General features: G+C 44.8%; 1 protein-coding gene across 2 annotated transcripts; it reads left to right on the top strand.

Annotated features, from left to right (window-relative positions):
- The first annotated feature begins 12429 nt into the window (after positions 1-12429).
- SIRT4 (sirtuin 4) lies at positions 12430-21936 on the top strand. 2 transcript variants are annotated; one of them, XM_040416507.1, is made up of 4 exons: positions 12430-12472; positions 14354-14870; positions 15029-15323; positions 21216-21936. In XM_040416507.1, exons 2-4 carry the CDS (start codon positions 14377-14379, stop codon positions 21393-21395), a joined length of 969 nt encoding a protein of 322 aa, XP_040272441.1. In that variant the 5' UTR covers positions 12430-12472; positions 14354-14376; the 3' UTR covers positions 21396-21936. The 2 variants fall into 2 exon arrangements, with proteins under 2 accessions (XP_040272441.1, XP_040272442.1); XM_040416508.1 differs by lacking the exon at positions 12430-12472 and adding an exon at positions 13909-14029.
- Positions 21937-26121: the final 4185 nt, after the last annotated feature.

Here is a 26121-nt window from a genome sequence, read left to right as displayed (position 1 = left end):
TCCTGAGTACGGAGATACCAGATGTGTGACACTTTTTTGCAGCCTAGGTGGGCAAAGGGGCCCATATTCCAAAGAGCACCTTTCGGATTTCACAGCTCATTTTTTACAGAATTTGATTTCAAACTCCTTACCACACATTTGGGCCCCTAGAATGCCAGGGCAGTATAACTACCCCACAAGTGACCCCATTTTGGAAAGAAGACACCCCAAGGTATTCCGTGAGGGGCATGGCGAGTTCCTAGAATTTTTTATTTTTTGTCACAAGTTAGTGGAAAATGATGATTTTTTTTTTTTTTTTTTTTTTCATACAAAGTCTCATATTCTACAAACTTGTGACAAAAAATAAAAACTTCCATGAACTCACTATGCCCATCAGCGAATACCTTGGGGTCTCTTCTTTCCAAAATGGGGTCACTTGTGGGGTAGTTATACTGCCCTGGCATTCTAGGGGCCCAAATGTGTGGTAAGGAGTTTGAAATCAAATTCTGTAAAAAATGAGCTGTGAAATCCGAAAGGTGCTCTTTGGAATACGGGCCCCTTTGCCCACCTAGGCTGCAAAAAAGTGTCACACATCTGGTATCTCCGTACTCAGGAGAAGGTGGGGAATGTGTTTTGGGGTGTCATTTTATATATACCTATGCTGGGTGAGAGAAATATCTTGGCAAAAGACAACTTTTCCCATTTTTTTATACAAAGTTGGCATTTGACCAAGATATTTATCTCACCCAGCATGGGTATATGTAAAAAGACACCCCAAAACACATATCTCAACTTCTCCTGAGTACGGGGATACCAGATGTGTGACACTTTTTTGCAGCCTAGGTGGGCAAAGGGGCCCATATTGCAAAGAGCACCTTTCGGATTTCACAGCTCATTTTTTACAGAATTTGATTTCAAACTCCTTACCACACATTTGGGCCCCTAGAATGCCAGGGCAGTATAACTACCCCACAAGTGACCCCATTTTGGAAAGAAGAGACCCCAAGGTATTCGCTGATGGGCATAGTGAGTTCATGGAAGTTTTTATTTTTTGTCACAAGTTTGTGGAATATGAGACTTTGTATGAAAAAAAAAAAAAAATCATCATTTTCCACTAACTTGTGACAAAAAATAAAAAATTCTAGGAACTCGCCATGCCCCTCACGGAATACCTTGGGGTGTCTTCTTTCCAAAATGGGGTCACTTGTGGGGTAGTTATACTGCCCTGGCATTTTCCAGGGGCCCTAATGTCTGGTAAGTAGGTAAAAGACCTGTGAAATCCGAAAGGTGCTCTTTGGAATGTGGGCCCCTTTGCCCACCTAGGCTGCAAAAAAGTGTCACACATCTGGTATCTCCGTACTCAGGAGAAGGTGGGGAATGTGTTTTGGGGTGTCATTTTACATATACCCATGCTGGGTGAGAGAAATATCTTGGCAAAAGACAACTTTTCCCATTTTTTTTATACAAAGTTGGCATTTGACCAAGATATTTATCTCACCCAGCATGGGTATATGTAAAATGACACCCCAAAACATATTCCCCAACTTCTGCTGAATACGGAGATACCACATGTGTGACACTTTTTTGCAGCCTAGGTGGGCAAAGGTGCCCAAATTCCTTTTAGGAGGGCATTTTTAGACATTTGGATACCAGACTTCTTCTCACGCTTTGGGGCCCCTAAAATGCCAGGGCAGTATGAATACCCCCCATGTGACCCCATTTTGGAAAGAAGACACCCCAAGGTATTCAATGAGGGGCATGGCGAGTTCATTGAAAAAAAAAAATTTGGCACAAGTTAGCGGAAATTGATTTTTTGGATTTTGTTCTCACAAAGTCTCCCTTCCGCTAACTTGGGACAAAAATTTCAATCTTTCATGGACTCAATATGCCCCTTAGCGAATACCTTGGGGTGTCTTCTTTCCAAAATGGTGTTATTTGTGGGGTGTTTGTACTGCCCTGGCATTTGAGGGTCTCCGCAATCATTACATGTATGCCCAGCATTAGGAGTTTCTGCTATTCTCCTTATATTGAGCATACGGGTAATGAGATTTTTTTTTTCCGTTCAGCCTCTGGGCTGAAAGAAAAAAATGAACGGCACAGATTTCTTCATTCGCATCGATCAATGTGGATGAAAAAATCTCTGCCAAAAAAAGAAAAAGGAGGGGAAAGGCGTCTGCCAGGACATAGGAGCTCCGCCCAACATCCATACCCACTTCAGCTCGTATGCCCTGGCAAACCAGATTTCTCCATTCACATCAATCGATGTGGATGAATAAATCATTGCCGGGATTTTTTTTTTTATATATACAAAGTGTTTGCCAAAGTATATGAACACCGCCACCTCCTCAGCTCATATGCCTCGGCAAACATATCTTTTACTGCAGAGGAGAAATCTCGTCTTGCAGCGCCGCATACACCGACTTGCGTGTAATCTGACAGCAGCGCAATGCTTCTGTCCGAATGCACATCAGTGCTGCAGCTGGTCGATCGGTTGGTCCACCTGGAAGGTAAAAAAAACAAAACAAAAAAGAAAAAACCAGGCCGCAAAGCAATAACTTTATTAACTTTAGAACAGAACATATTAACTTTTTAAAACTTTTTTAACTTTTTTACTTACCGGTAATTTTTTTTTTGTTTAGTTTTTTTTACCTTTATAGAACAAACCTCTCCTTCCCCATGGGACAATGTGCAAAGCGCAAATCGCCCAAAGATGTGGCGAAGTACGTTATGCACTTTATCCCAGGTGAAAGTAGAGGTTTGCAGCAGCTGAGAGTAAAAGGGCCCTAATAGCCCTGTGTGCCTGTCCTGTGAGATGCAATCCCTATGCTAGGTGTACCTGTGTGTGGTACTTCCGGAAACACTCTCCATAGCATAGGGCAGGGTGGTCAGCACAGTCAGGACAGAAATAGCGGGTGTCACGCCTTATTCCACTCCTGCTACAGACACGACATCTTTTTCGGGGTGACGGTTGGGTTGAGGTACCAGGAACGACACTGGGGAAATGTCGCTCGTGTAGACGGCTAACTACACTGGGGGATGGGGCCACGGAACCTCCTGGGTAAAGGAGGTTCTCGATGATCTCTTCCTGGAATTTGAGGAAAGATCGTGTTCTCCCAGCCTTACTGTAGAGAACAAAACTATTGTACAGCGCCAATTGAATTAAATATACAGACACCTTCTTATACCAGCGTCTGGTTCTGCGGGAAACTAAATACGGAGACAACATCTGGTCATTGAAGTCCACCCCTCCCATGAGCGCATTATAGTCGTGGACACAGAGGGGCTTTTCAATGACACGGGTTGCTCGCTCAATTTGGATTGTCGTGTCTGCGTGAATGGAGGAGAGCATGTAAACGTCACGCTTGTCTCTCCATTTCACCGCGAGCAGTTCTTCGTTACACAAGGCAGCCCTCTGCCCCCTTGCAAGACGGGTGGTTACAAGCCGTTGGGGGAAGCCCACGCGACTAGTTCGCGCGGTGCCACAGGCGCAAATCCGTTCTAGAAACAAATGCCTAAAGAGGGCCACACTTGTGTAAAAATTGTCCACATAAAGATGGTACCCCTTGCCGAATAAGGGTGACACCAAGTCCTAGACTGTCTTCCCACTGCTCCCCAGGTAGTCAGGGCAACCGACCGGCTCCAGGGTCTGATCTTTTCCCTCATAGATCCGAAATTTGTGGGTATAGCATGTGGCCCTTTCACAGAGCTTATACAATTTGACCCCATACCGGGCACGCTTGCTTGGGATGTACTGTTTGAAGCCAAGGCGCCCGGTAAAATGTATTAGGGACTCGTCTACGCAGATGTTTTGCTCGGGGGTATACAAATCTGCAAATTTCTGGTTGAAATGGTCTATGAGGGGCCGAATTTTGTGGAGCCGGTCAAAAGCTGGGTGGCCTCTGGGACGGGAGGTGGTGTTGTCGCTAAAATGCAGGAAACGGAGGATGGCCTCAAATCGTGCCCTGGACATAGCAGCAGAGAACATGGGCATGTGATGAATCGGGTGCGTTGACCAATATGACCGCAATTCATGCTTTTTTGTCAGGCCCATGTTGAGGAGAAGGCCCAAAAAAAATTTAATTTCGGAAACTTGGACTGGTTTCCACCGGAAAGGCTGGGCATAAAAGCTTCCCGGGTTGGCGGATATAAATTGTGTGGCATATTGGTTGGTCTCTGCCACGACTAAGTCCAAGAGCTCCGCAGTCAAGAACAGCTCAAAAAATCCCAGGGCCGAACCGATTTGAGCCGTCCCAACCCGAACTCCAGACTGGGCGGTGAAAGGGGGAACTACAGGTGCGGCTGAAGTTGGTGACTGCCAATCAGGGTTTGCCAGCACCTCAGGGATTCTAGGGGCTCTACGGGCCTGTCTGTGCGGTGGCTGCGACGGGGTAACTAGTGCACGTGCCACCGTACCAGCTTCAACTGCCCTTCTGGTGCTCGCCACGTCACCATGTTGTACGGCAGTGCTGGTACTAGGTCCAGGGAGGGCTGCGCTGCTGGTGTATGCCTCACCACGTGATCCGGCAGCGACAGCCCCACTCTGCTGCTCTTGAAGCGGATCCTGCATAACCTGTGGTCTAGCGACACGGGGCCGGGTACGCCTGGTGCTGCCAGGGACCTCCACCTCCTCGTCCGAACTTTGGGTCAGAGAGCCACTGCTTTCCACAGGTTCATATTCTGACCCGCTAGATTCATCAGATGAGGGTTCCCACTCCTCATCCGACTGGGTCAGAATCCTGTAGGCCTCTTCAGAAGAATACCCCCTGTTTGACATTTTGGACAACTAAATTTAGGGGTATTCCCTGAGACTACCCAAGAAAAAAAGCAAGCCTGTCTTACAAAGGGGAGGCTAGCGAAGTACCGGAGGCCGCTGCGGTTGATAAAAAATATCAAAACTGATTTTTTTATCGCCGCAGTGCGTGTAAAATGAATGTGCAGTGATCAAAAAAAAATATATTTTTTGTCACTGCGGTGGGGCGGGCGTGGGTGAACGCACGTGTGGGCGACCGATCAGGCCTGATCGGGCAAACACTGCGTTTTGGGTGGAGGGCGAACTAAAGTGACACTAATACTATTATAGATCTGACCGTGATCAGTTTTGATCACTTACAGATACTATAAAAGTACAAATGCTGATTAGCGATACGCTATTCAGCGAATAAAAGTGACTGCGGTGCGGTGGGGTGGGCGCTAACTGACGCTAACTACCTAACCAAGGGGCCTAAACTATCCCTAAAACCTAACAGCCAATACTAGTGAAAAAAAAAAAGTGACAGTTTACACTGATCACTTTTTTTCCTTTCACTGGTGATTGACAGGGGCGATCAAAGGGTTAATTGGGGTGCAGGGGGGTGATCAGGGGCTACAGTGAAGTGTTTGGTGCTACTCACAGTGATGTCTGCTTCTCTGCTGGATCCAACCGACGAAAAGGACCAGCAGAGAAGCAGAGAAGCCATATAACAGATCATATTTACTAATATGATCGGTTATATGGCTTGTGATTGGATTTTTTAAAAATCGCCAGCCTGCCAGCCAATGATCATTGCTGGCAGGCTGGTGACGAACTTGTCCTTTAACTTTTGCCGGCCCGCGATGCGCATGCGCGGGCCGGCTTGGAGCGAAATCTCGCGTCTCGCGAGATGACGCGTATATGCGTGACTGTGCGCAGCGCTGCCACCTCCGGAACGCGAATCTGCGTACAGCGGTCCGGAGGTGGTTAATTACCGTTTTTAGTCTCCCCCCCCCCATCTTCACCAGACATCCCCCACCTTTCATCAGATATTCCCCCCCCCTACCTGTCACCCCGTCCCCTGTGTGTCCGTGCCAGCCAAGTTGTGAGACTCCATCAGGGCAGAGCGAGCAGCGGGCGGAAGAAGGCGGCAGCTTTTCCTGGCGGCGGCTGCGGCCAATCAGTGAGCTCCTTACATTCTGGGGTGGCTTGCTTTATAATCGGGGAGGCATTATGTCCGGCCGATGCTTTATAATCGGGGAGGCCTTATTTTCGGGGGATGCTTTATTATCGGGGAGGCCTTATTTTCGGGGGGATGCCTTATATTACAGCGATAGGCAAAACTAGAGGTAGGTCTTATTTTCAGGGGATGTCTTATTTTCGGGGAAACACGGTAGTTATCATTCATACAAATGTTTCTTCCTGTTCATTGCTCCATGTAAGGTTGCCTTTACATGTGTTGGAAAAATCTGCCCAGAGATATGCAGCATAAAGACTTTCCCCATGCTACCCCTATGGCCACTTTCAGACGAGCTAGTTGCACACTCCAGACTTGCAGCATGAGTATAAGGGTTCATGCACACGGCCGTTCCATGCATTGCGGACCGCAATTTGCAGTCCCCAATGCACAGGCAACATTCATGCGGCGGCCCAGACGGATCGAGACCCAACTTAAATGGGTCCGTGATCCATCTACACTGTAAAAAAATAGAAAATGTTCTGTTTTCTTACGGTGCAGAGGCACGGACAGAAACACCACGGAAGCACTCCGTAGTGCTTCCGATCCGTGCTTCCGTTCCACACGGCATATCCTGGATTGCGGACCCATTCAAGTGAATGCGTCCGCATCCGTGATGCGGGGTGCACACGGCCGGTGCCTGTGTATTGCGGACCTGCCATATGCGGGCCACAATACGGCTATGGCCGGGCAACGGTCGTGTTCATGAGCCATAACACAGTTGCCATCCTGAACTTCCAGCACTGCCGGGGTCGCATAGCAATTTTAATGATTTATGATCCTCTGTAAAAGTTATGGAATGTATTGGATAACACTGACAGCATCATTATACCCTCTAATTTTTACACAGCATCATAAATCAATATAATGCTATGCGACCCCGGCAGTTCTGGGAGATCAAGACGGGAACTGTCTTATACTGACGCAGCGAGTCCGGAGTGGGCAACTCGCTCGTGTGAAAGCGGCCTATAGGGTAAAAAGGTTCAATCGACGCCCTGCGTTCCGCTGCAGAATAACATTCTGCTGCCTAAATAATGATGTGTTGCGGTTTTTCTGAAGCAGAATGTCTCTATTCACTTCAATGGGGCTGAGCTGCAGTAACCCGGCAAGGCCACTACACTTTAACCACCTCAGCTCCCCTAGCTTAAACCCCCTTAATGACCAGACCACTTTTTACAGTTCTGCACTACACTACTTTCACGGTTTATTGCTCGGTCATACAACTTACCACCCAAATTAATTTTTCCTCCTTTTCTTCTCACTAATAGAGCTTTCATTTGGTGGTATTTCATTGCTGCTGACATTTTTACTTTTTATATTATTAATCGAAATTGACCGAAATGTTTGCAAAAAAATGACATTTTTCACTTTCAGTTGTAAAATTTTTCAAACAAAACTAGATATCTATATAAATTTTTCTCAAAATTTATTTTTCTACATGTCTTTGATAAAAAAAATGCAATAAGTGTATATTTATTGGTTTGCGCAAAAATGTGAATTTCCGCATTTTGAAGCAGCTCTGACTTTCTGAGCACCTGTCATGTTTCCTGAGGTTCTACAATGCCCATACAGTAGAAACACCCCACAAATGACCCCATTTCTGAAAGTAGACACCCTAAGGTATTCGCTGATGGGCATAGTGAGTTCATAGAAAATTTTTATTTTTTGTCACAAGTTAGCGGAAAATGAAGATTTTTTTTTTTTTATTACAAAGTCTCATATTCCACTAACTTGTGACAAAAAATAAAAACTTCCATGAACTCACTATGCCCATCACGAAATACCTTGGGGTGTCTTCTTTCCAAAATGGGGTCACTTGTGGGGTATTTATACTGCCCTGGCATTTTAGGGGACCTAAAGCGTGAGAAGAAGTCTGGAATCCAAATGCCTAAAAAATGCCCTGTGAAATCCTAAAGGTGCTCTTTAGAATTTGGGCCCCTTTGGGCACCTAGGCTGCAAAAAAGTGTCACACATGTGGTATCGCCGTACTCAGGAGAAGTAGGGCAATGTGTTTTGGGGTGTATTTTTACATATACCCATGCTGGGTGAGAGAAATATCTCTGTAAAAGTCAACTTTTCCCATTTTTTTTATACAAATTTTTTTTTTATACATTTTTTTTATACAAATTCTTTTGGGATTCCAAATTACTTCTCACGCTTTAGGTCCCCTAAAATGCCAGGGCAGTATAAATACCCCACAAGTGACCCCATTTTGGAAAGAAGACACCCCAAGGTATTCCGTGAGGGGCATGGCGAGTTCCTATAATTTTTATTTTTTTTGGCACAAGTTAGCGGAAAATAATGATTTTTTTATTTAATTTTTTTTCTTACAAAGTCTCATATTCCACTAACTTGTGACAAAAAATAAAATTTTACATGAACTCACCATACCCCTCACGGAATACCTTGGGGTGTCTTCTTTCCAAAATGGGGTCACTTGTGGGGTATTTATACTTCCCTGGCATTTTAGGGGCCCTAAAGCGTGAGAAGAAGTCTGTAATACAAATGTGTAAAAAATGACCTATGAAATCATAAAGATACTCTTTGGAATTTGGGCCCCTTTGCGCACCTAGGCTGCAAAAAAGTGTCACACATGTGGTATCGCCGTACTCAGGAGAAGTAGGGCAATGTGTTTTGGGGTGTATTTTTACATATACCCATACTGGGTGAGAGAAATATCTCTGTAAAAGTTAACTTTTCCCATTTTTTGTATACAAAGTTGACTTTTACAGAGATATTTCTTTCACCCAGCATGGGTATATGTAAAAAGACACCCCAAAACACATTGCCTAACTTCTCCTAAGTACGATGATACCACATGTGTGACACTTTTTTGCAGCCTAGGTGCGCAAAGGGGCCAAAATTCCAATGAGTACCTTTTAGGAGGGCATTTGGATTCCAGACTTCTTCTCACGCTTTAGGTCCCCTAAAATGCCAGGGCAGTATAAATACCCCCCAAGTGACCCCATTTTGGAAAGAAGACACCCCAAGGTATTCCGTGAGGGGCATGGCGAGTTCATAGAAGGTTTTTTTTTTGGCACAAGTTAGCGGAAATTGATTGATTTATTTTCTCACAAAGTCTCCCTTTCCGCTAACTTGTGACAAAAAGTTCAATCTTTCATGGACTCAATATGCCCCTCAGCGAATACCTTGGGGTGTCTACTTTCCGAAATGGGGTCATTTGTGGGGTTTGTTTACTGTTCTGGCATTTTGGGCGGGGCTAAATTGTGAGCAACCCTGTAAAGCCTAAAGGTACTCGTTGGACTTTCCGCCCCTTTACGCACCTAGGCTGCAAAAAAGTGTCACACATGTGGTATCGCCGTACTCAGGAGAAGTAAGGCAATGTGTTTTGGGGTGTATTTTTACATATACCCATGCTGGGTGAGAGGAATATCTGTAAATTGAAAACTTTGTATAATTTTTTTTTTTAAGTTGTCATTTACAGAGATATTTCTCTCACCCAGCATGGGTATATGTAAAAATACACCCCAAAACACATTGCCCTACTTCTCTTGAGTACGGCTATACCACATGTGTGACAGTTTTTTGCAGCCTAGGTGCGCAAAGGGGCCCAAATTCCAATGAGAATCTTTACGATTTCACAGGGCATTTTTTACACATTTGGATTCCAAACTACTTCTCACGCTTTAGGTCCCCTAAAATGCCAGGGCAGTATAAATACCCCACAAGTGACCCCATTTTGGGAAGAAGACACCCCAAGGTATTCCGTGAGGGGCATGGCGAGTTCCTAGAATATATTTTGTTTGGCACAAGTTAGCGGAAAATGATTTTTTATTTATTTTTTATTTTTTTATCTTACAAACTCTCATATTCCACTAACTTGTGACAAAAAAATAAAATTTTACATGAACTCGCCATGCCCCTCACGAAATACCTTGGGGTGTCTTCTTTCCAAAATGGGGTCACTTTTGGGGTATTTATACTGCCCTGGAATTTTAGGGGCCCTAAAGCGTGAGAAGAAGTCTGGAATATAAATGTCTAAAAAATTTTACGCATTTGGATTCCGTGAGGGGTATGGTGAGTTCATGTGAGATTTTATTTTTTGTCACAAGTTAGTGGAATATGAGACTTTGTAAGAAAAAACAAAAAAACAAAAAAATCTATTTCAGCTAACTTGTGACAAAAAAAATAAAAAATCTTCTATGAACTCGCCATGCCCCTCAAAAGTGATCTTTTTATAGCGCCGCAGCGATTTTACGATGTTTTTGCAGTGATCAGAAAAAAATATAATTCTGTCACTGAGGTGGGGCGGACAAGATCAGGCCTGATCGGGCGAACACTGCGTTTTTTGTAGAGCCTATAAAACATGTCCTATTCTTGTCCGTAATTGCGGACAAGAAAAGGCATTTTCTATATAGTTCTGGCAATGTGCGGATCCGCAAAATGCGGAAAGCACATTGCCGGTGTCCATGTTTTGCGGATCCGCGGTGTCCGTGTTTTGCGGATCCGTGGATCCGCAAAACACATACAGGCGTCTGAATGGAGCCTTACAGGGGGGTGATCAATGACAGGGGGGTGATTAATGACAGGGGGGTGATCAGGGAGTCTATATGGGGTGATCACCCCCTGTCATTGATCACCCCCCTGTAAGGCTTCATTCAGACATCCGTATGTGTTTTGCGGATCCGCGGATCCGCAAAACACATACGGACGTCTGAATGGAGCCTTACAGGGGGGTGATCAATGACAGCGGGGTGATCAGGGAGTCTATATGGGGTGATCATCCCCCTGTCATTGATCACCCCCCTGTAAGGCTCGTAGCAGGCATTTGTGGGAGTTATTAGCAGATAAAACTGAAAATGATCAAATTTTTAATCACAAAAGCACATATACAGCAGGGTGTACTATACCATTAGGGAATAAAAAATGAAACGGCAGTTACACTTTAAGGGTACATTCACACTAGCGTTTTTCTTTTCCGGCGCTGAGTTCCGTCCTAGGGGCTCAAATCCGGAAAAGAACTGATCAGTTTTATCCCCATGCATTCTGAATGGAGAGTCCGTCCTTCAGGATGCATCAGGATGTCTTCAGTTCAGTCTTTTTGACTGATCATGCTTTTCAGAAAAACGTAGCATGTTGTATTTTTACCTCCGGCCAAAAATCCTGAACACTTTGACTGAACGCCGGATCAGGCCTTTTTTTCCATTGACTTGCATTAACGCCGGATCTGGCGCTGTGTGTTCAGTCAAACCGGATCCGGCTTTTGCATGTTAAACCCGAAAAATAGATAGAGTGCCTGTCACCATAAAAATAGATAGAGTGCCTGTCACCATAACTTAATTGATTCACGCAAGTGTGAAAGTACCTTTACTCATGAGCATTCAGCTGACATTCATCTAATGTGTATAACAACTTCTAAGGCTATGTTCACACAGCTTTAATCTATGACTTATTGCATCGTGTAAGACACTGAAAAAAATACTGCCAACAGCTTCCCACTAACTTTTTACATAGCACTTTTCAAATATGCTTGTTGCTGTAGCATGTTGCTTCAATCTAGCGTATTTTAGCTGTGTTCCCCATTGACTTCAAGGGTTAAAATAGCTAGTGGTATTTGACACATTTTTGGCAGCATTTCCATCACCAAAAACATGCTGTCCTCAGAGGGAGATCCGCTCCTGGTTTTGGTCAAATGGATTTAAAGGGGTATTCCAGTTGTTACAAGTTATCCTCTATCTGCAGGATAGTGAATAACTATTATGAGAACAGGGATCCTGTACCCACAGAATGAACCATTCTCATGATCAGTGGGGTCCCCAGTGGTAGAATAATCTAATAATCCCCTATCCATAGACTTGTAACAACCAGAATACCCCTTTATACCGTGCAAACATAGCCTAAAGGCTGCGAGACAGCTCAGACATCTCCAGAACCTATTGGACCAACTGGATTTTTACCAATCCTGTCATACAGATCCCCCAAAGTGGTGTCAATGTCCTGCAGCTGCTCTATATATTAGAGGGTCTGTCTGGACAGTAGTTTGAAAAAGGGGGTCTCAGAATGCTATTAAAAAATAGTAGAACATGAGACCTTACTGATGCCCCATCACTCCCATATGTATGGGTCAGGGGCCCCCACTGGGCTCTGCACAGTGATGTGACTGCTCAGCCAATCAGTTGTCACAGTGGTCACTCAGACTGGTTTAGGACAAGGGGTAGAGATTGGCGGAGGTGAGCCCTCTCCCTGTCACCGAGGGCAGTACAGAGATTTATACTCCTGGCTCAGTGACAAATATATTGAGATGCATAATAAAAAAAAATATGTTTATTAACAACCAATAAGCACAAACTCTTAAAATGCTAGTCTATAGGTCAGGGAGTGTGCAGGTTCTCCTCACATAGGGCTCCCTCAGTGTATAATAAGCCTCCGGGGCTGTCAGTAAATTGATGGATCCTCTGGTATCCTACATGACCCGTCCTATATTGTACTGAGGCTCCTATGACATGGGAACTTCCTGTCGCAAAGGACTGTGGGAATTGTAGTTTCTAGCTCCTATCGGTGCTGGGGTAAGTGGGTGTTGTGGGCAGTGTATCGGGTGTTGTACTAGTACTACTGCGGTGTCTCCCATTACTGTGGCCGGTGACACCCAGCTGTGAGGCCGGTTATGGTGCCGGTGTTGTGGTGTAGCATGTGTGTAATGGCTGCTCCCTGTGTGTCCTCTGAGCACTGCGGGACACTGGTGTATAAGATCCGCCCATGCTGCGGACACTGCGCCTGCTCTGTGGGGGACCGGTCCCTGCACTCCCTAAGGAGCCGCCATAACACATTATTAACCAATGTGGTACAGCTGGAAGGACGCAGATGTGGAGATCTTGCCAGATACCACAGTGAAGAGATATGTTCCTATAGAGCAGGGATCAGCAACTCTGAAACTACAACTCCCAGAATCCTCCTGTCACTTCTCTGGTAGTTACAAATACAGCCGAGTAGGTGTGCATGCTGGGAGTTGTAGTTTCACAGCAACTGGAGTGCCAAAAGTTGCTGATCCCCGCTATAGAGTATCATTCATTGCCTGGGGATTCTAGGCATGTGCATTACATTACTCCATAGTTTAAAGGGGTTGTCCAGGTTCAGAGCTGAACCCGGACATCCCTCCATTTTCACCCAGGCAGCCCACCTGACTTGAGCATCGTAGCAGTTCATGCTCTGATGCTCTCCTTTGCCCTGAGCTAAATCGCACAGGGCAAAGGCATTTTTTCAAGAGTTCCGGTGACGTACCGGGCTCTCCATGGGGCTGCCAAGAAGCCCGGTGACGTCACCGGCACTGATGGGCGGGCTTTAGCGCTGCCCTAGCCAGTAAAACGGCTAGGGCAGCGCTAAAGAACGCCTATCAGAGCCGGTGACGTCACCGAACACACTGCCGGGCGGAAGCCTCCGCCCAGCAGTGTGTTATTGTAAACAAAATAGCCCGTGCCCTACGTGATCCAGCGCAGGGCAAAGGAGCACATCGGAGCATGAGATGCTCCGATGCCAACATCAGGGGTGCTGCCTGGGTGAAAATAATGGTATGTCCGGGTTCAGCTCTGAACCCAGAAAACCCCTTTAACTGAGGTAAATTAAGCTCCACTAAAGTACTGACCACTAATAATGGAGTTCAATATGAAGCATGGTCAGCGGTGGTAAAATCACAGCTGGTGCAGAGTAGTGTTGAGTGAACTTCTGTTTTCAAGTTCGGCGTACAAGGTTCGGGTTATCTAAGAATTCCGTTATGGATTCCGCTACCACGGACCATAAAACTTACTACTTACTCTTCACTTCAATGGAACTGAGCTGCGCCTAGGCCTGTGTGTGATGGCTAACCTCCGGCACTCCAGCTGTGGTAAAACTACGACTCCCGAGATGTACACTTGCTTGGCTTTTCTCAGAACTCCATAGAAATGAATAGAGCATGATGGGAGTTGTAGTTTCACCACAGCTGGAGTGCCAGAGGTTAGCCATCACCGGCCTAGGCAATGTGACTGATATATGTGGCCTAGGAAGAGGTCTAAGTGCACACATAGCGCCGCAGCCCCTTCATACAGTTGATTGGCAGAGGTCTCCGGAGTCGGACCCCCACTGATCAGGTATTGATGATCTGTTTCTTTTTTATGTTTGATGAGGAATCTCAGCACATTAGAAGATATTTTTTTAAAATAACGGAATGCTCCTTTAACAAAAGGGTTATCCAGAATTGTATCCGTACTTTAGTTTCTGATCGGTGGCGGTCCAACACCTGGCATGCCCACCAATCAGCTGGTTCGGAGTAGACTTGGCGCTGGCACTCCACGGCTCTGTCCATTGTGTCTAAGGGACGGTGACGGCAGCTAACAGCTCTGCTCTTTCTTCTCTTACAAACTTGAATTCTGGCGACCCGATGGGCTTTAACGTATTCTCTGCTTCCCTTGCAGATGAGCTGATTTATACATGAAAGATGTGGATCTGTGTCATGAAATGCTCCCCTTTACATCGAATGCGACGCATAGGTCTGGTCAGGCTCAGCTCTCACCTCCACGTGTCCGAATATGTCCCATCTTGCCCATCTGCAGATCCAAATGACGTGCAGAAGCTCCAAGACTTTATTCTTCGCTCTCGGCGACTGTTTGTCATGACAGGAGCTGGGATCTCTACGGAATCGGGAATTCCCGATTATCGCTCGGAGGGTGTAGGGCTGTATGCCAGGACTGAACGGAGGCCTATCCAGCACGCAGAGTTTGTCAGGAGTCACGCTGCACGCAAACGGTACTGGGCTCGCAACTTTGTAGGGTGGCCACAATTCTCTTCCCATAAGCCCAATCCATCACACCTGGCCCTGGCTAGCTGGGAGAATACTGGGAAACTGCACTGGTTAGTAACACAAAACGTAGATGCTCTACATGCCAAGGCCGGACAGCGTCGTATGAACGAGTTACATGGCTGTACTCATAGGTAGGTGTTTGTTGCATCTCCATATTCACAGTATTCCCTTCAAGTTTATCATTTAATGCAAACCCTGCTCCTAGTGTGGCTGTTCTCATCTATCCAGTACTGCTAAGGGCCTGATGTCAGTATTATCCATTCTCATTGTGAATAATCTCCATATTTAGGGTGATCTGCCTTGGCTGTCATACAGTAATTAAGAGATCTGAAGTTCAAGAAAAGTTTATCGCTCTAAATCCATCTTGGAACGAGCAAGCATATGGAGTGGCACCGGATGGCGACGTCTTCCTCACAGATGAACAAGTGTCGTACTTCCGTGTGCCTTCTTGTGAGAAATGCGGAGGTATTCTTAAACCACAGGTGACTTTCTTTGGTGACACGGTAAACCGAGAATTGGTGTACTCTCTTTATGAGCGCTTAGGTGAATCGGATGCAGTGCTCATTGTTGGATCCTCACTTCAGGTACGCAGTCATGTAGATAATATGTATGTTAGGGATAATAATAAAAAATTCCCCCCATGATTTTAGTTTGTTACTGTTGTAGCTTACTATGGGTCTATGCAAAATGATTTCTGCTGTGGTTTATAAGAGAAAATCGGTAGCAAAATATCTGTACATATGTGTGGTTGTAAGGCAGATAAAAAACATATTTCTCAATCATTGAAAGACGTTTCTTTTTGTTTAGGCTTTAAAAGAGTTATCCGCAATTTTTTGTTATTTTTTTAATGGTCCTCCTCTTTATGTGGTTAAACAGTCTAATAGCGATAAACTTTGTATATATTTCTACCAGTCCAGCGCTGCGCTCCCGGTATAACCAGCTTGGGCGCTATGAGCAGTCAGTGCCCGAGGTTGCCTGACTGTGCAGGCGCAACCCACATACTTTGCAGGTTGTAACCGGGCTAGGATCACGTGCCGAATGTATTGTGATCTAGGAAGTGCCCACAACCTAATTACATTAGGAAGCACAGCCCTGGCCCGGTAGAAGTATTTTCTACATTATCGCTGTTAAAGTGCTTAATCACATGAAGGGGAGAACCATTAAAACATAAAAAAAAAAATGCAGATAACCTCTAAATTGTCCATACACGTAAAAGCAAAGTTGACCGTACATGCCGATTTTGAGTGTTCGCCCAACAACCATTGAAGGTGTATGGCCACCTTTATGACCAGAGCCTGAGGGAAGACACGCACATAGGGGGTCATTTATTAAGACCGATGTTTTAGACGCTGATCTTAATAACCCCTGCACTGGTGGTGGATCCGTCGAAGTTACGTAGAGGCGCTGGCCTCTACAAAACTTCGGCGCATCCACCTCCGGTCTAAATCTACGCCAGCTCCCTTGCTGGAGTAGATTTAGAACATATTCTACGCCTAAAACAGGCGTAGAAAATGATACATGAGGCGGGCCTGACGTACCATTTTTTTTAATCATATGGGATAAATGACATGATAATTGCTTAGTGCAGGTCACTACAGATGCGGCAATGGCAAATATGTTGAGGGGATTTTATTTTGGCAATTTTTTCCATTAAAAAGCTTTTTTTTTTTTTATTATTTTTTTTTTTCAAATGAAGAAAAGGTGTATTTTTTAACTTGGAATTGTTTTATTTAATACAACTTTTTTGTCCCACAAGGGAACTTTAATAAGCGTTCTTTTGATCATTTCTATGATGCATTGTATTGCTTATGCCAGTGATAGGCAAACTGCGGCTCTCCAGCTGTTGCAAAACCACAACTCCCACCATGCCCTGCTGTAGGCTGAAAGCTGTAGGCAGTCTTTGCATGCTGGGAGTTGTAGTTCTTCAACAGCTGGAGAGCCGCAGTTTGCCTATCACTGGCTTATGCAATGTTATGTATTTTTCTGTCTGTGCTATACTGACATTCACCAGAAGGCTGCGCCAGAGAGGCACAGTCATCTACAAATATGCTGAAAGCAGGCCTCATTTGTGGGGTGCCTATAGGAGACAGAGAGAGCAGGATTGCCAGCCGTCCAGAAATTTCTGGACAGTCTGTAAAAATAGGCAACTCTTTGCTTGTGTCCGTATTAAAAAATAGACGTGTCCATGATTTTTTTTTTGAGGCTGATGGTACATGACTAGATTATTTTGGTGGTAATTATCATTTTACAGCTCACAGTAAATGCTGGTAATGAGTTCTTATTGGTATAGTGAGCTATAGACATGTATTAGGGTACTTTTACATAGGGATCAACCGATTATAGATTTTTTTTCGGGCCGATACCGATAATCTGTGAACTTTCAGGCCGATAATTTATACCGATATTCAGTGAATTTTCATTTTTGAAAAAAAATAAATAAAATCCTACACAAATCTGCTGAAAATGAATGTTTATTGTTAACGTGTATTTTTTTTTTTTTGTAAACCTTTCTTTTTCATTTATAATTAATATTTTGGTGTTGTGTTTTTTTTTTTTTAACTTATTATCATTTTATTTATTTTTTTAACTTATATATTTTTTTAAGTAACTATTAGCCCCCTTAGGGACTAGAACCCTCGTCCTATTCACCCTGATAGATCTCTATCAGGGTGAATAGGACCTCACACTGTTCCTGCTGCTCTGTGCTTTGTGCACACAGCAGCAAGGGAGCCAGCCGATTATGGCAGCCAGGGCTTGAGTAGCGTCCTGGCTGCCATGGTAACCGATCGGAGCCCCAGGCTTACACTGCTGGGGCTCCGATCGGAACTTCCACTGAGGAGGAGGGGAGAAGGGACCCTGTGGCCACTGCCACCAATGATTAATACTGGGGGGCGCACTGCACCACCAATGATTAATACTGGGGTTGGGGGGGGCGTAGTGCACCACCAATGATTAATACTGGGGTTGGGGGGGGCGCACTGCACCACTAATGATTAATACTGGGGTTGGGGGGCAGCACAGTGTCTCCCTCCCCCTGTGCCGCTGCGACCAATGAGAGGAGGGAGGACAAGAGGAGGGGCGGGGCTGTGGCCACTGCGCCACCAATGAAGATACCTCTCTCATTAATTCATACACAGGAGGCGGGAGCTGGCTGCAGAATCACATAGCCGGCTCCCGACCTCTATGACAAGTAGCTGCGATCTGCGGAAGTTAACTGCCGCGGATCGCAGCTACCGCTCATAGAGGTCGGGAGCCGGCTATGTGATTTTGCAGCCAGCTCCCGCCTCCTGTGTATGAATTAATGAGAGAGGTATCTTCATTGGTGGCGCAGTGGCCACAGCCCCTCCCCTCCTCTTGTCCTCCCTCCTCTCATTGGTGGCAGCAGCGGCACGGGGGGGGGGGGAGACGCTGCTTCCTTCTCCCCTGTGCTGCTGAAGGTACACGGAGAGTGTTGTCAGCAGCGCGATCCTTGTTCCCCATACGTTATCGGAATATCGGCAAAATAGATGCCGATAACGTTCAAAATCCTGAATATCGGCCGATAATATTGGTAAAACCGATAATCGGTCGATCCCTACTTTCACACTAGCGTTAAAGTTTTCCGGTATTCAGTTCCGTTCTAGGGGCTCAATACCGGAAAAAAACTGATCAGTTTTATCCTAATGCATTCTGAATGGAGATCAATCCGTTCAGTATGCATCAGGATGTCTTCAGTTCAGTCACTCTTACGGTATTTGGCCGGTGAAAATACTGCAGCAACAAATGCCGTATCCGGCACCAAGTGTTCCAGAAAAATGGATCAGTTTTTCCGGTCTGCGCATGCGCAGACCTTTAAAAATGTGAAAAAAATAAATACTGCATCCGTTTTTACGGATGACACCAGAGAGACGGATCCGGTATTGCAATGCATTTGTGAGACGGATCCGCATCCGGATCCATCTGACAATTGCCATCCGTTTGCATACAGATTTCCGGATCCGGCAGGCAGTTCTGGTGACGGAACTGCCTGCCGGAATCCAACAACGCAAGTGTGAAAGTACCCTTACTTATAATCTTTATCATTCATTATGGTTTTCCAATTTGTCAGTAAAAAATTGTTGACTGTCTGTGATCTTTGAATAATATCATCTATGGAGTTAAACAGCCCGGATCGGAACTCCTGCTGGCGCGGGCCATTAGAGCAGATGTGAGAAACATTACAGAGCAAGCATGTTGGGATTGGTTAGAAAACCCAGCAGGAAGCTGATGAAAACAGGAAGTTCTGCATGTTAACTTACAGCCAGGATGTAGTGATGCCAAGAACAGGGGAAGGAAAATTCTGACCTGAAACACAGGTATTTAGGGCAGAAATAAGCAGTGTTTGAGCTGCTCTGGGCAAATATTTCATAATGGGATGGAGAACCCCCTTTAGGGTCCATTCACATGTCCGTTGGACATCGGCGACGTGCGTTCCGCATTTTGCGGACAGCACATTGCCGGCACTTAATAGAAAATGCCTATTCTTGTCCGCAATTGCGGACAAGAATAGGACATGTTCTATTTTTTTTCGGGAATGGAATTGCGGACCCAGAAGTGCGGGTCCGCAATTCCGGATCCGGGCAGCACATCGTGCTGCCCCATAGAAATGAATGGGTCCGCAATTCCGTTCCGCAAAATGCGGAACGAAATTGAGGACGTGTGAATGGACCCTTAAAGGGGTTTTACCATCTGGACATTTATGGCATATCCACAGGATATGCCATAAAAGACTGATGGGTTCAGGCCCTACCTTTGGAACCTGTTCCTATCTCAACAAGGAGGCCCTGCAGCGCGCTGCCGGGAATGGAGATGAAACCGTACATGTGCGTATTTCCTGATTTACTGCTGCGGGACTGAAAATACCTGAGTAAGCCGCCACGTGACAGGGATCTGATTGTGAGATAGGTGTGAGTCTCACCTCTGGGACCTGAACCTGAACCTATCGGACATTTATGACATATCCTGTGGAAATCCTATAAATGTCTAGATGGGAATAAGCCTTTGACTAAAAGGTAAATACAGTATATTCTACACCCAAAACAGGATTTATTGGAATGACAAAATATAATGTACAGTATTCGAAAAAAGTGTTATTGACGTACTGCATTGGTGGAGCCGTCTTTCCACGTATATTCCTTTAATTATTAGCAAGTGAAAAAGGTCATTGGATTTCACCCTTTGCCATACATAACACAAAATCCACAGCAGTGCCTATAAAATAAAATGACCTGTCGAATGCCCTGAGATATGAAGCTGTCTAAGCCTCACACATGGGTTTGTTTGTACGTGAGGTTTATATACTATGACACGGAGTTCATCCACCTTCTGCCTTGTTTAAGACCGGGGAGCAGGTTCTTTTACTGCATGTTAATTGATAACTAGAATTACACCCCGGGATCTAGCGTTGAACTATGTCAGATGTCAAACTATAGGCGGGGTTTTTTCCATGTCTTGTTCTCACATGTTATGTAAGGCTACTTTCACACTAGCGTTCGGAGCGGATCCGTCTGATGTTTCATCAGACGGATCCGCTCCTTTAATGCAGACGTTCGCATCCGTTCAGAACGGATGCGTCTGCATTAAAACTTAGAAAATTTTCTAAGTGTGAAAGTAGTCTGAACGGATCCGTTCAGACTTTACATTGTAAGTCAATGGGGAACGGATCCGCTTGAAGATTGAGCCATATGGTGTCATCTTCAAGCGGATCCGCCCCCATTGACTTACATTGTAAGTCTGGACGGATCCGCTCGCCTCCGCACGGCCAGGCGGACACCCGAACGCTGCAAGCAGCGTTCAGGTGTCCGCTCACTGAGCGGAGCGGAGGCTGAGCGCTGGCAGGCGGATGCATTCTCAGTGGATCCGCCTCCACTGAGAATGCATTGGGGCCAGACGGATGCGTTCGGGACCGCTCGTGAGCCCCTTCAAACGGAGCTCACGAGCGGACACCCGAACGCTAGTGTGAAAGGAGCCTAACTTAAATGTCTACCTCCGAAACCAATAAAATACCCCGATAAATTATTTAAAAACATTGTTGTGCAAAAATAGAACCCGCCCCCCAATCCCCCCACTTGGCTGGACCTGTAAAGGGAAGCTTACTCACCTGCTCCCTGCTTCTGGCTCCCCGCTCCTTCTCACCCGACCTGCGCTGCTCCCCTAGGCTCGCTCACTGAAAATATTCGGTTTGACAACACCTACAGCTAATGGCTGTGGTGGTGATGGGCTCCCATTTTGTCATGACAAATGGTCACACAACATAAGGTGATCCGGTTACCGGCATGGCCAGTGATTGGCTGCAGGTGGAGTCAAACCAGATTTTTTTCAGCAAGGGAGTGCAGCGGAGTATCGCGAGCCAGAACGGGGAAGTAGGAAAGTAAGCTTCCCTTTACAGGTCCAGCCGGCCATTCTTGCACAACTCCTTTAAACATATTTGAATGATTAAATTTTAGTTTTTTTTCCAGGTTTATTCTGGATATCGGTTTGCACTGAAAGCCCAAGAGAAGAACATTCCTGTTGCTTTACTTAACATTGGAGCCACAAGAGCCGATCACCTTTCAGCGGTTAAAGTTAATGCTCGCTGCGGAGATGTGTTACCCAAGATAATGGCAGTGGATCAGGAGCAGCAAGAAATTGGGGGCTAAATATTTTCATGTGAACTTAAAGTGAAACCACCTTTTACCATCCTGTCTTTTTTCATTTTTAGGTCCGAAATGTAAAAGGTGACATGGTGGCTGCTTATATGAACCAGTTAGGGGTGCTTAGGAGCTTATTACATTGCTCCCTCTAAATTCATGTCTGTGCAGGGTGATTTGGAGCACTGTATACCATAAAAAAGTGGCTCTTGCCAGTCAAAATATATATTAAGAAATTCATCGGCACAGTATTTTGAACCAGTTTAGAGTGAGAAAAACAAACGGTGGACCTTTACTTTAAAGGGGTCTTCCACTCCTTTACAAGTGATGGTCTATCAGGATAGGACATGAACATCTGATCGACTTCCAGAGCCACTGCAAACCGGCTGATGGCGAGGAGGGGCAGTTTGTCATACCCATCCCAATACAATATTGATGGTGTACTCCTGCGCCTGTATTACAATAGTAAATCCTGACCCGACTGTGAGTCAGGTAAAACTTTCCTAAAGGTGCTTTCATACTTCCAGTTTCACTGTTTTTGGAGTGGATTCAAAAAAAGAGACAAAATATAAACTTTCCCATATATTTCCCCTCCTGAACGATCCACTCGTGACATTGGCTTAAAAGGGTTGTTCACACCTGGTGGCCTTTCGGGCAGACCCTCCACCAGCGTAGCTGGATCTGAGGAGGGCTCTGACCCCTTTTCTCCCTAGCGCTGCTGCAGCTCTCAAGTCTTCCCTCGTCAATGTCATGTCACTGGTTCACGTGACGCATAAGAGACCCGTCACCTCTGCTGCGATGTACAAAAGCACCCTCAGGTCATGGGTTATACAGTATATGTAAAAAGCAATATTAGCATAACTACATTGCACAGATTCTAGTAAGAGCAAATGAAAATAAGGCATAAGTATACTGAAAATAGTTTGAAGATACTACACAAAGACCACCAGAGTTTATTGTCCATCTTTGATAGTAGTTTGTTAATATGATTTTTGCATGTATTGCTGACTTCAAACTACCTCATTTGCCACATGCACCACTTGTGCACTTAACCTTTGGCTAACATATGTCATTACTTGTAGGATGGTGATAGAATGTGGCTGATATTATTATATTGCCAAACTATTAAATATGGTGACTCCAATAATATAATAAAGGTGTTTCTTCCCCTGCAAATATTAGATTTTTAAACATATGCCCCGGCCCTCACGATATAGGAATTTTGTGCGATTGCGATTAGGGCCCTAAAAATTGCGATAACGATATGCGATGCAATATTTTAAGGGAATTGTGCTAGAGGTCTATTTGCTTGGATTTTCAAGGCAAAAGCACACAGAAATTACTGATAATGCTGAAATGTAGTTATGCTTAACTCCAGAACTGAAATGCACAGTGTTTTTCAAAATAAAACATCTTTTACTAAATTAAATAACATATTTGCATTACTGCAAAAGTACAAAATACAAAACTTGCCATTTTCTTAATAGCACTGCACAGAACAGATAAACAGAATAAATAGAAGAACATTTGTTCATTAAAATAACGACTTGCCTGCAGCCCCTCCTCCCTCCCCGCACTGTAACTGATGTATCGCCGGCCGCGATGTGCAACATAGCGGCCGGCGATACATCCGTGTCAGCCACGTAAAAAGTCAACCATCGCTTTATAAGACGCACTGCCATTTCCCCCCCACTTTTGGGGGGAAAAAAGTTCGGCTTATAAAGCGAAAAATATGGTAATACAATTGCAGCATTTTTGGGTCGGCCAATTGGCGATTGCGATATGGCGATTTATTGCGATTGCTTTGGCGATATATTGTGCAGGCCTAGAACACACCTACCTAGGCACAGAACATACAGTCTTCATGCAGATCATGTCCTGGGGCAGATTACAACTGCTCCACGGAACAGTGCTAACTGGTTCAGTGGGAAATGATAGAACTCATGGGGAGGAATTATGAATGTCTCTCTTAATTTGCCCTGCTCTAGTCTCATGCCTTTTTTATTTTTAATCAGATATTTTTTATTCAATACATTTTGAAAATTGTACAAAAAATAGGGACTCATACATCTCATGTAATATGGCAACAAGAAATGGAAATGACATATAGAGCCGATAGTTGAACCCCTAGCGAAGAGATGGTCCCGCCATTCTTAGGATCCATTCACACGTCCGTAGTGTATTGCGGATCAGCAATTTGCGGATCTGTTCAATCTGTTCAAATGACTTAAACTCCCCGTCCTTCTGCAGTTGGTACAGAAATATCACTCCCTTCTCCTCCCACGGGGAGAACCCTTCCAGGTGGAATATTTCGGGTCACTGAGGGTTTTTCCACAGTGGAGTAGCCTGGGTGAAACCTTTTGCGGACAGCAGATCTCGGCATTTGCGCCACACCTTGCAGATTAAGTTAATTGTAGGTAGCCCCGCAACCTGAGCGGGAAGACCACCCTATTCCAACAATACTATAGGGAATTTGCTTCTTATAATGTGAGCTACTAGTTTTGCTGACTCATTTTTCCCCAGGAGCCTGTTGCATCTGTGAAGCGATAAAGTATAGCCAAGGATTGGGGATAGATAATCCTCCTGAATCCTTTCCCCTCTGCAAGGTGTCCAGCTTAATCCTGGCTGTTTTTTTTTTTACGCCAGATCAGGCTTCTAAACAAGCCCTGAATTAAAAAAAAAAAAGATCCTTTGCGGGATCCACACCGGGGAATTATACAAAACATATAGTATAATTAAAGTATCATTTTAAGGAGATTGCTTCTGCCCACTACAGTCAGTGGCAGCTTACACCATGCATTTATTTTGTCAATCATACTTTTTAGAAGCGGATCAATACTATCTTTCACATAATTGCCGATATCTGATGAGACGTTAATACCCAGATATTTAAAACACTTGGCAACTTGTAGCCGGGTGGACAGAAGGGAGAAACCAGAGGGAATCGGGTCCAACGAGAACAGAATAGATTTATCCCAATTTATTCGGAGACCTGATTTATCACCGAAATCTTGTATGAGGGACATTATAAGACCAAGCGACCCCTTTAAATCCCCTATGTATATTAGCATGTCATCCGCATATAGGGAGACACGTTCTTCACTAATGAATAGTAATGGGACGGCTCACTCTCTATATACACGGATAGGTGCCAATGTCCAAAATGAATCGCCCCTTCAAAAACAGTAAAATTAAATAGTATTGGACCGGCACTCAAACATATGGGTTCACGCAAAGAACCAATAAAGTAAAATAGTGCAATTTATTAAAACATAAAAGCACACATACACGTAATAGTGGGATGGATGAGATAATGGATGGACTATCTCATGTAACAAGTCCATAAAATGCAGGTAATGAATAATGTCCTTTACTTACAAATAATACCTATTCGGCAAAATCCATAGCAAACAGTCTCATAATAGGATGAGTAGGGTACTCACTATTTACTGCGCAACTCTGTGGCGTCCCACATGTAAGAGCGCTTACGTCTGTGTTGATTCAATCAAATGCAAACGACAGAGTGTAGTTGATTACTGACGTCATAAAATCGGAACTCCGTAAGATCGCTTAAATTATCGCGAGATGAGCTGTTAGCCAGCTGTTAATAAAGTCGACCACCAGTCGGTTTTCTTTCGTTCATTTCAGAAAGTAATTTCCTTGGTATCTTTCAATGTTGCATGGCCATGCTTAAAATTTCGGACTCTTTATGAATATCCCATCGATCCCAGACGCGAGAGGAAGAAATAGGGATCTATTTCGAAACGCGTCTGGGATCGATGGGATATTCATAAAGAGTCCGAAATTTTAAGCATGGCCATGCAACATTGAAAGATACCGGTTCAATTGCTATAGCAAAGAGGAGAGAGCAGACAGCCTTGTCGGGTTCCCCTTTCCAGCTCAAAAGCCTCCGAAGTGTCACCATTAGACCTAATCCTTGCGATAGGACATTGATACTTTTATCTCTTCGGTTCAATTTCTGTATCTCCAAAGCCCATAGCCCTCAACACCTTCCACAGATATTGCCATTCAATACTATTGAAGGCTTTAGCTGCATCGAAGGGATAGTATAGCCCGATTCCTGACCGCCTCCAACTGCCTCTGAATATTGAGGAACAGCCGCCGCGGCCTGAGATTAAGTGATGTAGATTTATCAGGCATAAAACCAGCTTGGTCACTATGAATAATAGTAGTGATTACAGTTTGCAGCCTGTTTACTAGGACCTTAGCTAGAATTTTAACGTCGGAGGTCAGTAAGAAAATAGGTCTGTGCGAATCAGGACTATTGCCTTCCTCATTGAAGCAGGCAGTAGTCCCCTCTGAAAAGCCTCATTAAACACTATCAGTAACTATGTTAATAAGATAGTACTATATTTTTTAAAGAGCTCCGACGGTAACCCATCTAGGGGCTTTTTCATTCATGAACGACTGAAGTGCCATCTCTAGTTCCGCTAACCGTAAGGGTTAGTTTAGATAAATCTCATGCCTCTTAATGAATTTGCTGCATCTCCTGTTCTCCATGGGCCAGACTGAAATCTATGCTAGCCAGGAGCAGACATGGACTTCATATGTAACGTACTCCAGTTTTCTGGTGCACGCCTCCTCATGCCTTGTCCATGTTTTGGTAGTGGTAAGCCATAATAAATCTTCCCCATGGAGTCTGTATTTCTGACATATGCATTAAAAGTGGCTTTCCTTATACTTTTCTAGCTGCTGCAAATAGTCTCGTGATTCT

Source organism: Bufo bufo, chromosome 2 (assembly GCF_905171765.1).
Source record: "Bufo bufo chromosome 2, aBufBuf1.1, whole genome shotgun sequence".
In the NCBI taxonomy this organism is placed as follows: Eukaryota; Metazoa; Chordata; class Amphibia; order Anura; family Bufonidae; genus Bufo; species Bufo bufo.
Note: the sequence above shows the minus strand (reverse complement) of the source record. Positions and strands in the feature narration are given on the sequence as shown.